This window comes from Sus scrofa, chromosome 2 (assembly GCF_000003025.6).
Source record: "Sus scrofa isolate TJ Tabasco breed Duroc chromosome 2, Sscrofa11.1, whole genome shotgun sequence".
Taxonomy (NCBI): domain Eukaryota; kingdom Metazoa; phylum Chordata; class Mammalia; order Artiodactyla; family Suidae; genus Sus; species Sus scrofa.
In genome coordinates this window covers 60,984,140-60,996,593 of record NC_010444.4, presented here as the reverse complement: position 1 = coordinate 60,996,593, position 12,454 = coordinate 60,984,140, and the positions used below count along the sequence as shown (strand labels likewise).

Below are 12,454 nucleotides of genomic sequence, written 5' to 3'. Positions count from 1 at the left end.
TAGTTCAAATGGGTTTCAAGAAAAGAAGCTACTGGCTCATCTTGGGCTGGCCAAGCCTGAGGCAGCAGACCCCTAGCAGCAACCTGCTCATGTCCTCCCCCAGTCAAGTCTCTCCCAAATACGCCAGCAAAGCACCAAACCTTCACAGACTCTGACTGGACCACAGGTCCATCCCTGAACTGGCCAGGAAGATGCGGCCCCATGATTAGTTATTTGGGCTGGGAGCTGGGTGAGCTGCCCAAAGTCTGTGAACCATTAGCTACCATGCACACATGTTAACACCCAGGATGCTTCAGGTCTGGAACCACATATCCCACTCTCAACAGTCTTCCTAAGCAGCATATATACATCCTCCTGAGAAAACTAAGGCTGCAAATAGCTTAACCTCATCCAAAGCTGCATGGTGAATAGCAGAGTCAAGATTTCAACTCAGTTCTGCCCAACACAAAAGCCTAAGTTGTCCACCCAGAGAAAGACTGTCTTCTCCACTATGTCATCTGAGGAGCTCACATGTTACCCAGTCAGCCACATGGTCAACTGGGAAGCAGCTGCACCTCCCTGGAGATCCTGCTTATAGGAATGAGGTGACTGAGGGAAGTGGCCAGCAGAGCACTTGATCATGGCACCACCAATGAACAGTACAGCATGCTGAGGGTAGCAGTCAGCTGGACTGCCCAGGCACCTATGGAAGCCATGATAAGAATATCTGGGGAAAGCCTTAAAGGCCAGACGGAGGTCCCCAAGCAAAGCCAAAACATCAAGGAGAAGGAGGCATCATGGGCAGGCAGTTTGGAGAAAGCAGAAACACCAATGCAGTAAGGTACAAGGGGCCCAGGGGACAATGGGAACTGTTCAGTGTTAGGCCTCAGGCTTTCTTCATTCCCAAGGAGCTGCATTAAGCTCTGACCCAGTGGCAGGATGGTGACCCAGGGAGACAGCCTGGAGTGACAAGCATAAGGGCATCCTCATGCTTGAGGTCAGCTCATCTCACGAAGCAGATTACATCACTTCCTATTTCTCAACTTGGGGGAATCCACCACCGACAGAGCAGAAAACCATGCCCCCCGTAGTCCTGATATGGGAGCATCATCCCCAGGACATGCAGATGCCTGCTTCCCTAACTCTGAGTAGGGCTGACAGGCAGGTTCACCGGAAACCCTAAGACAGTCCTGACTTCCCACCTCAGACCAGCGTCCTGTTTCTGTCCTGTCAAATGAGGGCTACAGCAATCTAGGGACACCTACTGATTTTGTCTGCACAGCAGACCCTGCTTCTTCTGCAAGCTCCTCCCAACTTCCTGTAGGCATTGCCATTTTCTTACAAAGCCCCCTTCACCCCACCCCCAAGCCAAGCCAAAGTGATTATCCAGGAGTTTTCAAACTGGAAGCAAGTGAATGAACCCACCTCTCTAGCCTTCAAGAGTTCAAACCCCAGAGCTGCTGTGCTTCCCTCCAAGTGGAGGAATTCCATCCACAAGACAAACAAATGCATACAGTGCCAAGGACCAAAAACAGAACCGTTTCCCTCTCAGTTCTTCCACCCCAATTTCAATCCCAAAGAGCACTTTGACTCAGTGAGGAGAAAGGTTAGAAGCAAATGCGGGATGAGGTCACAACACCTTGGAGGGTGATACTTCTGCTCCTTGGTGAGAAGTTAGGCTCCTGCACTCAGTGGCAGCGTGGCCTGTTGACCAGCCTTCAAAGGGAGAACTTTAAATGCTTGAGAAGCTCCTTTAAAATAGAAGTGAAAGTGAAATATCCATTCACAAATCTCGCCTGCAGACACGCCTGTATGTGTAACATGTGGCCCACTTCTGTCACTGCAGGGCTGCCAGCATCCAGCAAAGGGGGAGCAGACATCATCAACTTCAGGTGCTTGCTGAGAACCCCTCCCAGACACATAAGAAGGGGAAAGTGGACGACCACAAAAGATCTCCTGACCCTAATTGTCTCAATTAACCTAAGGGAAAGAAACCAAGCCTGGAAATGCAGGTATCAGTTTCTTCCGGTAAGCAGGGGGAGGAGACAGACAAGAGGAAGTGGGCATGGCAATCAGCTCTGACCAGACCTCCCAGTAACCATCCATGTTTCTGAGTTTGACAGGACCGAAGTCTGGACAACTCAGCTCCTGTCTGTTCACAGGCACTGCTTCCTTCCACCTAGGCAGTTACTGCAGTACCAGAAGAGGATGGGGACAAGACAATGTAGCACCATGGTGAGGCTCTCTGCACTCCTACAGGGCTCCTTCGCCCGGGATAGGGTCAGAACCTACAATCCGGCACCTGTGCTAAGACAAGGTAACAGCAAAGTACCCAAGCGTGACTACAGGCAAATCGATCTGCAACCAAGAGTGGGTCCTTAAAACCCCATGCTGTGATCTGATGTCATACAAACTATCCCATTGCTTACTCCAGACCTCATGGTTCAGCTATATCCATTTTGTCATCTGGCTCCAAGTCTCCTAGGCCCAGCACGACACCCAACTATTTGAAGGCCCTATCATATCAAAGAGGTGACTAAACCAGCACTCACCCAGGGGTCACTGCTAGGTCATTCCCCAACCCATTCTCCCATGGAGCAGGATCCTAATGTCTCTTAGGGTCACCCCCTCTATTCTGGACCACTTGGGGGGAACTAATATCATGCCCAGATTTAGGGGTGAACCAACCAAGACAGCCTGCTAATTCAATCAAAGCCCAGAAAAAACACCAGGAAATGTCTGCCAGGCCCTCTGGGAGAGCTGCCTTCGCCTTCTTCCTCTGGATGACGGTCAGTGGAGGGTGAGGGAAGACACCCACTGTGTGAAGGTAACACTAAAAAAGCAGAACAGAGAGATGGAGTAAAGCCAGGTCCTCAACTGAAAAGAGACCCATTTCTGGGCTTTTGAGCAACACAAGCAGATGACCCCCTTTGCATTTAAGCTTCTGTTATGAGTGCAGAGCGCAGTCTCACACTTGCTCTGGGGGAGAGGGGCCAATAGAATTAGTAAAGGTGCTCTGCCTGCCACTATCTAACTGAACCCTCCAAGGAAACATTGTGAAACAATCAGCAGAAAGGGTAAACTATTCCTATTTTATATAATTACACATCAGTTGTCACTCGTGCCCACCTCTCACCCAACAGTGCTAAAGAGGCAAGATGCACCAAGGGGGTAAATAAAGTCGCTTCCAGGAGGGCTTGCCTTAGGAAGGAGAGTAGGCAGCTACCTTGGGATCACCCAGGGGAAAGTGGATGTGGCCACCACTCCACGCCCAAACCCAAGCTGGGCAGGGACCTGATGACATGAAGGATCAAGAAAGTTAAGATGGAATGAGGGAGGGAGGAATATCCAAGTAAGGCATCAAGGGGATAAGGAGAACCCAGCCCCAGTGTGTACAGGCAGAGCTGCAGCCATCACGGTAGGCCAGGCATGACCCAAAGAGACAAACATGACCAAGGATGTAGGTAGGGGACAGGGCTGAAGGTATACACAGGGCAGTGGGACCACCAGCACCTGAAGGGGGGCTGCCAGGCTGCCAAAGGCCTCTTGGTGTAAGCCCTGGTCATGTGCAGATAAGTTTTCCATCTGTAGTTCACCCAACTGCACCACAGAACCCTCCACCACAAAGTCAAGGCCAGTCACCTACAAAATCACTCCATGCACAACAGTGGACAAGTGAGCAGTCTCCACAAGGCTGACCCACCATGTGGTGTGGCCTGGAGAAAGCATCACCCACTTTCTGGCCCTGATGAATGAAACTCAGGAGAGGGGTTGTCCAGGAAGGGTTTGGTTCTGTCTCAAGACCAAAAAAGGCCAAAGGGTCCCAAGGTACCATTTGAACAGTGTTTCCAGGGATCAGGGATGGCCACCTTCTCTGTCAGGGGTGAAAAATGATAGCCAAGAAACAAAAAGGAAAAAAAAAGAAGTTCCCGTCGTGGTGCAGTGGAAACGAATCCAACTAGGAACCATGAGGTTGAGGGTTCGATCCCTGGCCTTGCTCAGTGGGTTAAGGACCTGGCGTTGCCATGAACTGTGGTATAGGTCGCAGACGTGGCTCCGATCCAGCATTGCTGTGGCTCTGGCACAGGCCAGCAGCAACAGCTCCAATTAGACCCCTAGCCTGGGAACCTCCATATGCTGTGGCCGCAGCCCTAAAAAGACAAAAAACAAAAAACAAAAAACAAACAAAAAAAAGAAACAAAAAGAAATAAACACTTCACACCTTTTCCTCATCCAGTTCAAAAGAAAGCATAAAGTATTTCAGGTAAACTTTCCTCCTGCACAAGCACAAAAACGCTGTGCGATGAAGCCAACATAAGGATCCAAACCCAGGCAGGAGAGTGAACTGACTGCCTTGTACCCACTACCCTCTCTTGAGTGACATGGGAGGCAGCAACAGGTGGGTAAGGACTGGGGGGGTGGATTCCAATCACAGCGCCATCCCTTCTAGCCAGATGTCCACTGAGCCTCAGTTTCTGCACTGGTACCTGCTTCCCAGGGTCACTGTATAGATTAAATATGAAAAGTGCCAGCATCTAGTACCTGCCAGTATATATTAACGGCCAATTTGGAAGACCAGGCCTTCTTCACAGGAAGATCAAAAAGCATCTGAGCACCCACTTGCTGAAGAAGTTCCAGATACTTAGGGAGTAACTCATGCTCTACTACCAAGGAGCTTGCAAACCCATGGAAAACATGATCAATAAGACCTACTCTCAGCAGGAAAGCAGGATTTTTAAGTCATGTCCAGGGCCTGAAGGAGACTTTCTTGGATTAAAGCAAAGAAAAGGGAGAGGAGTAGAGATGACAGGGGGCCCCAAACAGAGGCAGCGCAAAGGGTCTGACCCTAGGTGTCACACATAAGACAAATAAGGTCAGCCTGCAAGGTTTAAGTACACACTGTTTTTATGACAAGCTATAACTTCATTGCAAAGTGTTACCAGATTAGGAGTAGCTTCTGTCCTTCAATTTTCTCAGGAAAAAACAAAACAAACAAAAAAAAAAACACTACTCAAAGTACACATGCCATTATGTGGAAGTTCCTGAATGTTCCTTATCATAAAAATGGATGCTGAAACTCAAAAAGGTTAGGACTCACTGAGCCAGAAGATTTTAAGGGGGAAATGTTGTAGGAACTGGGAAGGAAATGGAAATACAAAACTATATATATATAGTTTTGGTCCTTTTTTTTTTTTTTTGATCTTTTTGCCTTTTCTAGGGCCGCTTCTGCGGCATATGGAGGTTCCCAGGTTAGGGGTCTAATGGGAACTGTAGCCACCAGCCTACGCCAGAGCCACAGCAACACAGGATCCGAAGCACGTCTATGACCTACACCACCGCTCACGACAATGCTGGATCCTTAACCCACTGAGCAAGGGCAGGAATCGAACCCGCAACATTATGGTTCCTAGTCGGATTTGTTAACCACTGCGCCACGATGGGAACTCCTACAAAACAATATTTAAAAACACTTCATCTTCAGAGTTTCCATTGTGGTACAGTGGGTTAAGAACCTGACTGCAACAGCTCACAGCTCACGCCACTGTGGAGGCGCAGGTTCCATCCCTGGCCCAGCACAATGGGTTAAAAAGGATCCAGATCTGCCACAGCTGTAGCTCAGGTCACAGCTGTGGCTCAGATTCAATCCCTGGCCCAGGAACTGCCATATACTGCAGGTGTGGCCATTTAAAAACAAACAAACAAAAAAAACTTCACCTTTAAGGTTAACCTCAGAAGATGCGCTGGCATTCGACTTTAAGGATGGGCAGTACTTACGTGGGAGGTGGGAGACTACTGCTAAGCCCACCAGCTTCTGTGTCAACCAGCACTGGGTTTGGGCCCAGAGCTCCCCATATCCATCTCTGTAACACTAGAAGATCATTTAACCTTTGCTCTCCCCTAAAATGAGTAGTTTACTTCAAAGAGTAGTTCAGAGAACGGCTGAAGATGCAAAGAGCACTACACATACCTGGCACACAGTAAGTGCTCAGTAAACCACAATTCTTCATTTTAGAGCCTCCAATGAATGAATCCAGAAATCTCTGTTGAAGTCCCTGGAGGATTTGAAAGCTTTTAACCCCACCTGCCTGCAGTGGCACATCACCTCACAAGACGCCTCCTTTTAGCAGGCTCCATACACAATTACAGAACCTCCAGGAACCCACAGGCCAGGAGTCTGAGGGCCCAGGAGTGTCTGCACATCCACCTGGCATGGTGGCCTGGGACTCTCAAGCCAGCTATGATGATAATCAAGAGCTCCCCTGAGCACTAAAGTACCTAGCTCCCAGAAGCTCCTGCTTTCCAAATCCTAGGTTAGCCTCTGGAAGCCACACAGAGCAAACCTAACCTCACTAACCTGAAACCATACTCCAGGCCCTTCACAGAGCCTTACAACTGCCCCTTTCCTATCTCAATGCTAAGAAGGCAAACTGTTCAAGGATTTGCCAGCAATTCCTCCAAACTCTCCATTCCCCTCAGATCAGAGATGAACGAAGAACTGACCCCCTGAACCTGACTAAAACTTTTCATTCTGAAAACACAAATGATGAAAAAAGGATGATTCTAGACAATCATTTCATGCTTCTGAGAATTCTGATCTCTGAATAAAACATGTAAAGAACTGTCCCACTTGGACCTAAGAATTGTGGCCCTGTAAGGCTGCCCCACACCAGACCACCCATGTGCACACTCCACACCTGCTCCAGGTCCCTCCAGGGTGGTGGCTGGGCATCTCCAGTTCTGCACCCTCTGCACCCAGCACCATAAGCACTTGCTAGAAATGAGACTGCTGAGCTACTTTTCAGTTTTACTGTTATTTCTCCATAAACAGCATAGGCCAACTGGTGATTGAGATGAAAGTATATTGCCTCCCAAGACCTGGAATTCATTCAGAAAGTACTTTTAAACAAAGCATGCAGAATAGTGGTAGGTCCTCCTTAGGCAGAAAATGCTTCCCAGTTCATGGAATCCCTGTGTCACTATTTGTTCAGCTCCACTCACTTGCCCCAAGAGTGAATAGGAGCAGTTTGAGAAGGGGGCTCCAAGCATGGGCACTCAGAAGGGCAGAACGAAAATGTGCTACTTCCACAGCCAGCCACTTAGCCACAAACTCAGCCACCTATTCTGATAACCAGCACATGCTCCCCATAGAGACCAAGGGGGCTCAGGATGGCCCACCTGAGTGGAATAAAAAGTACAACTTCTACTGACAGAGACAGAGGTCCCAGCTTCCAGACAGAGGTTTACAGTAGGGGGGTGGGCAGGAGACTCAACCATGGGACTGAGTCACCCAGAGGTCAGGCTGGGTTAAATCAGTTTTGGTTAAAACAGAATTCTAAGAAGACACTCACATGGACACCAAAAACGAGGCAAGGTGCATACTGTTCTTCTCTTTCATCTAACCCCAAGCTTGGCACCCTTGGGGGCATAGCCTGCCATACGAAGCTGCATCTTGAGCTCAGATGACCCTGATGCCTTTTTCTATCTGTATCAGGATAGACAGAACCCTTTCCATAAGATGATCTTGGACTGACCCCCCCGACCTCTATGACCTCCAGCCAGGACAACATACTCCAATGACAGCCACCTCTGAGGACCTCTGTGAAGACAGAATGTAAAGTCCACCTCTTCTGAGGAAGAGAGTGAGTCACAACAAGGACCTACACCTGCTTCACAGCCAACACTTGTTGCCTGTTTCCTAAAGTCATAAAATGCCACATTGCTGTCCTCACACATCCTGGCCACAACATAAAGAGCAAAGACAGGAGGGTTACTGAATTTGGGCAACTAGTGTGATCAGGAAGAGTTCACATGTTTAGATTTCCTATCTTCTAATATATTAGTGAGAATTAGAACTAACAGTCTTCCATTTTAGAATTTATAAAATTCCTCTTTTCTGCAGGATCAATGGCATTTTAAATTAACATCAAAAGTGCAGTAATCTTGAAGCAGAAAAGGAAGCTGGAACACAAGACTCATGAAAAGCTCCACATCAGTTTGCAGTTGCCACAACACAATGGTCTGGCCCAGGATTCTGTGTCCCTAACAGAAACCTTAAGATATTTCCAGGACAGTCTGTCTAATGTCATCAACCAGTTAGATCTATCACAGGTAAATCAAACCCAAGCTGTAATCTCATATAAACTTGTGTGGGAGTAAAGAGGCTCCCACATCTTTTCTTACCAGCTCAAGAACACTGCCCCCTCAGCTTCTTCTGAAGCTCTCTCCTCTGAGAGCAGGATGGTGGCAAAGCACTTAATAACTCTGGGTAAGTCCCTAACTTGAGAGCAGTCACCTCACATTAAGTCAGCAGGAAACAAAAACATTTTGTCCTCTCTTGGCCATGGGAGACATTCACTAAATAGCACCTACTGTCATTATTAATACTGTTGGCTTCTGTACCTGCAGAAAGGGAAGACTGGCTACCCACTCCACCTTTCCTTACAGGCTGTTGGGAAGAAGCAGGAGACCCTGTCAAAGCGCTGCACCAAGTCATGTAAAGCATACATCTCTGTGTAGAACTGTGTATTTATTATTCAGAAAATTCACATAATATGCCTTGCATTAAAAGAAAAAACTTCTAGAACAATTCATGTTAGCTTCTGCTACCCCATCTAGCATCTGAACCTGGATCTAGAAGGATCTTTATGGGGCAAAGACACCAGTTCCCAACCCCACTTTGCAGCCCAATGAAGCTAAGCAGTGTTTTAACCTTCAAATTTCTAGGTGGGAATTTTATCCTTCCCATGTGTCTCTCTGCAGAGGCCCCTTGGTCACCTCCCCTTGGGACCTGATGTCTACAGAAGAGTGATGAAGTAGTTCCTGAGGTTTCCTGCTGGAGAGCCTGTCCACTGGGGAGGCACTTACACTGATGCCTAGAGTGAGCTCACGTCTCTTCCCCAAAGTGCCTTCTTTGACCTCTTCCTGCTGTGAACACAGGGATGCTCACCTGCCCCTCACTGTTAGTCAACTTGTCAAAGGGGTGCAGCACTCACTCCACCGTCTGAGCCAGAACATTTCTCGGACACCAGACTAACATGTTCCTCACAGTTCTCCAGAGCTCCACACTAGAACACTATGTGACTCAACTCCAGGGCATAGAGCAATCACAGGGCTTTTCGGTAAAAGAGGGTTCAAATGTAGCTCTGCAGTCATAGGCCTGAGAAGGATTCTAGGGTTCGGTCAGTTTAACCAGCCTTAGAAAGTATGTCTAGCACTTCTGCTCTAGACAGAGAAGACCGTACTCTGGTCAAACAATGAGGTACACAGGGGAACCTAATCACTTGCTGAGGAGACTATGCTTGGGTGGACTGACTCTGATTCCTGGGCAGAAGGAAGACAGTCCTCAACTTTATCCACAACAAAACAAGATAAAGCAGGAACAAAGGCACACAGTACACTTCAGAAAGATTTTCAACACCCTGGGCTGACATACACAAGAGTAAGGCTTTGACCGTTCTGAAAAACTGTTAGTTGCTTTCTGAAAAGGAATGTATGGGATTTACTTCATTACTAAAGTATTAACTCAGAGCCTTATACTAGAGCTATTCAAATTCTATAGCGGCTAGAATTTAGAGCAAAGCGACAACTTTCCTCTTAAGAAAAAGTGTTTCTTTGTTACTTCCCTAACTTTTCAGATACTTGTGGATATTAGGTCAGCTGCCTGACATTGATTTTTCAAGCAAAAGTTAAGTTTGTTAAGCATAATTGCATGCCCATAAAGGTAAGCATTACATGACACAATTCTCTGTCGCTTCTCTCAGAAGAGGTTTAATTTTAGTATTGGCTCTTCAACACTGTCCCCATTTTTATTTTCCAGGAGCATCTTAAATATGTGTCAACTAACTATGCAGAAGTGAAGTTCCTACTTGGGCAAGGCAGAAAAGAGCAGCTGTGTGCTAGCAATGCCTTGTTGGAGCCACCTAGTTCTCACCTGAGCTCAGGTCAATCAGGAGAAACTGCAGAGATACACTTGTACCATCTCTATCCACAGGAGTGTGGACAGGAGTGTGGCTTGGGGTTTGCTCCAAGCCACACTCCTGTCCAATGGCTTATAGTGATATTCAGGGCTGACACTGACAGTAGCAGCATTTAAAGGAGGCACTTTCTCATCACTCATATTCAGAGGCAACTTCTCAATTCTATCCACTACATTTACATTAGTAAGATTCCACACACACCTATCACAAGAGTTGTCCCAAATAAGCCATGTGAAATGTGAATACCATAACATACAACACAATGGTGGGCTTGGACCCTCTTCCTCCTGTATTCCTAGGAGGAACCTTTCAGATTAGAGCCTTACACAACACTGGAACCCCTGAGGTCACTGCCCCACCTAATCTACAATACGGGGACTATGCATCAAAGCCCCTCCTGATCCCAAAGCTCTCCTAGATGGCATTAAGGATCAGTGCTAATATCTCAGGAACCTTTCAGATTCTCTGGAAGGCAAACACGCAAATGGAATTCAAGAAATTACACTCTGACTGATGCAAAAGACACCAAGGCTACATTTTTCACATCACTTGTTTTATCCTCTAATATTTCAGTCTTGGGAACCTCTGCGGCACCAGTTACTGCAAAAATCCTGCAAGATCTTATATACTTTGTGCCTAGTCCACCCCCAAAGTCATAAAAAAAAATGTATACAACATTTGTTAAAGACAATTACCACCACGGCTACTCTAATAGGGCCTGTAGACCAGGAACAACAGAATTACTTATGATATAGAAATCAGAGTCTTAGAGCATAACTTCTCTATATCTACCAAAACTGTACAATCCAACATGAATTCTAAAAATGCTAAGCTAAAGCCTACTGCTAAAAGTAATCAGCCAAACTCCTGTAAAAGAAAAGCAAAAGCCTCCATAGTGATAGAAACCTGAGTTACCTGGCCAAGCCCAAGAGGGTTTTTCCTTCTAGCCCCAGTACATTAAAAAATGATCTTAAGGGCCACTTCCTGGTCTCCCAGGAAATGCAGGGACTCATCTCTTACTTGGATGCTACTGCATCTTCCTACTGCTGAACCTGCTCCTGCCACAGGGAAAAATGACCCTTATGGCCAGCAACCACTCAGAGAAGATATGAGAACTCAATGAATCTTTCCCCCCACACACGGAAGGGGGCAGGGAAGATCCCTCTACAAACAGCAGCCTGGGTAGAGGAGCGTCTGAGAAAGCAACACCCTGAGGTTAACCCGGATGGTCTAGGTCACAAACCAACAGGCTGGGACCCCAGGTAGGGGGAAGAGACAGCTGAAGGAGGGCTATGGGGGGAATGGGAGAGAAAACAATCACCTCTAATTCACTACCAAAAAGCGGGGCTCTGGCTTGGTCAGAGACGCAGTGAGTACTCAGGCCCAGAAAGGTAAAAGAATCCACTCTCCACAAGATCGTCTTCCGTCAGCAGCGACCCCAGGAGGGATCCTGCAAAGACATGTTCACTCTCAGAACCGAAGAGGACTCTTTACGCGCCCTAGGCAGCCGGCTAGGGGCAAAGCAAGTCGAGGGATTCTCTCCGAAGCCGGGAAGGTGCTTCCAGCCGGGAGGAAAGCGAAGGACTTCCCGATCACCCAGAAGGCCGAGACACTGGCGACACGGGATCCCCGAATCATACCCCGGACACCAGTTGCTCCACAGCCTTTCCCTCTCCCCTCCCCCGCGCCGGGAGGGCTTCCCGGGGGTCGGGGGTCTCCCGGGAAGGAAAAGGCAAGCGAGCTCTGTCAGTAGCAGCAAGGGTCGAAGAGCTGGAGCGGGAACTGAGGAAAAGCTCTGGTCTCAGCTCCCATCTGCTCCCTCCGCCCAGGCCTCACGAAAGCCTCGGCCTCACGTACCGAACGCCGCCGGGCTGCCCGACCTGCCCCGACCCGGGCCCGAGGGGCGAGAGGCCGAGATGGCAGCGGCCCTTGGGGGCAGGTGAGCGTCCGACGGGTCCCCCAGAACCCGGCAGGAGAGAGGCAGTAGGGAGGGGGAGGGTCCCGGGCCCACGCGGCCTCCACCACAGCCCGTGCCGTGGACACTTACGTTGCTCTGGGGGTCGATGGCCTGCAGCAGCCGGTCCCTGATCTGCTGCGGAGACGGCGGAGCCGCTGTCATTGCCTGGGCGAGGCGGGGGGGGAGCGGCCGGGCCAGCGGGCGGGCGGGCTGAGGTGGGGGACGGGGGTCACTCACTCGCCGGCCTCCGGGAGCGGAGCCTCATGTTCCCCGCGGCGCCGGAGAAAGTGGGGGCGCGCGGGGTGGCAGAGGGGGAGCCGGGGCCGGGGCTCAGGCCCGGGGCGCCGCCGCCACCGGAGGAGGAGGAGGAGCCGCCGGAGCCTCTGCCGCTGCTGCCGCCGCCTCGAGAACCAAACTCCAGTGAGCTACCCTCGCGCGGAGCACTCTGGGTAACCCGCGCCGCACGCAGCGTCGGCGCCACGCTGAGGAGGTTGGGAGATGGGGCGGGCAGAGACGCCGAACCTGGGCGGGGCCACGCGCG

General features: G+C 49.3%; 1 protein-coding gene across 2 annotated transcripts in view; it reads right to left on the bottom strand.

The window, feature by feature from the left end:
* The window catches only part of MED26 (mediator complex subunit 26), a 51,429-nt gene extending 39,068 nt beyond the window's left edge, over positions 1 to 12,361 (bottom strand). Inside the window, exon 1 of one of the 2 annotated variants that reach the window (XM_003480761.4) lies at positions 12,004 to 12,361. In XM_003480761.4, the coding sequence (XP_003480809.1) occupies positions 12,004 to 12,075 (72 nt within the window). In that variant the 5' untranslated portion in view covers positions 12,076 to 12,361. The remainder of the gene's footprint in view (positions 1 to 12,003) is intronic. The other variant, XM_005661191.3, reaches the window with a different exon arrangement.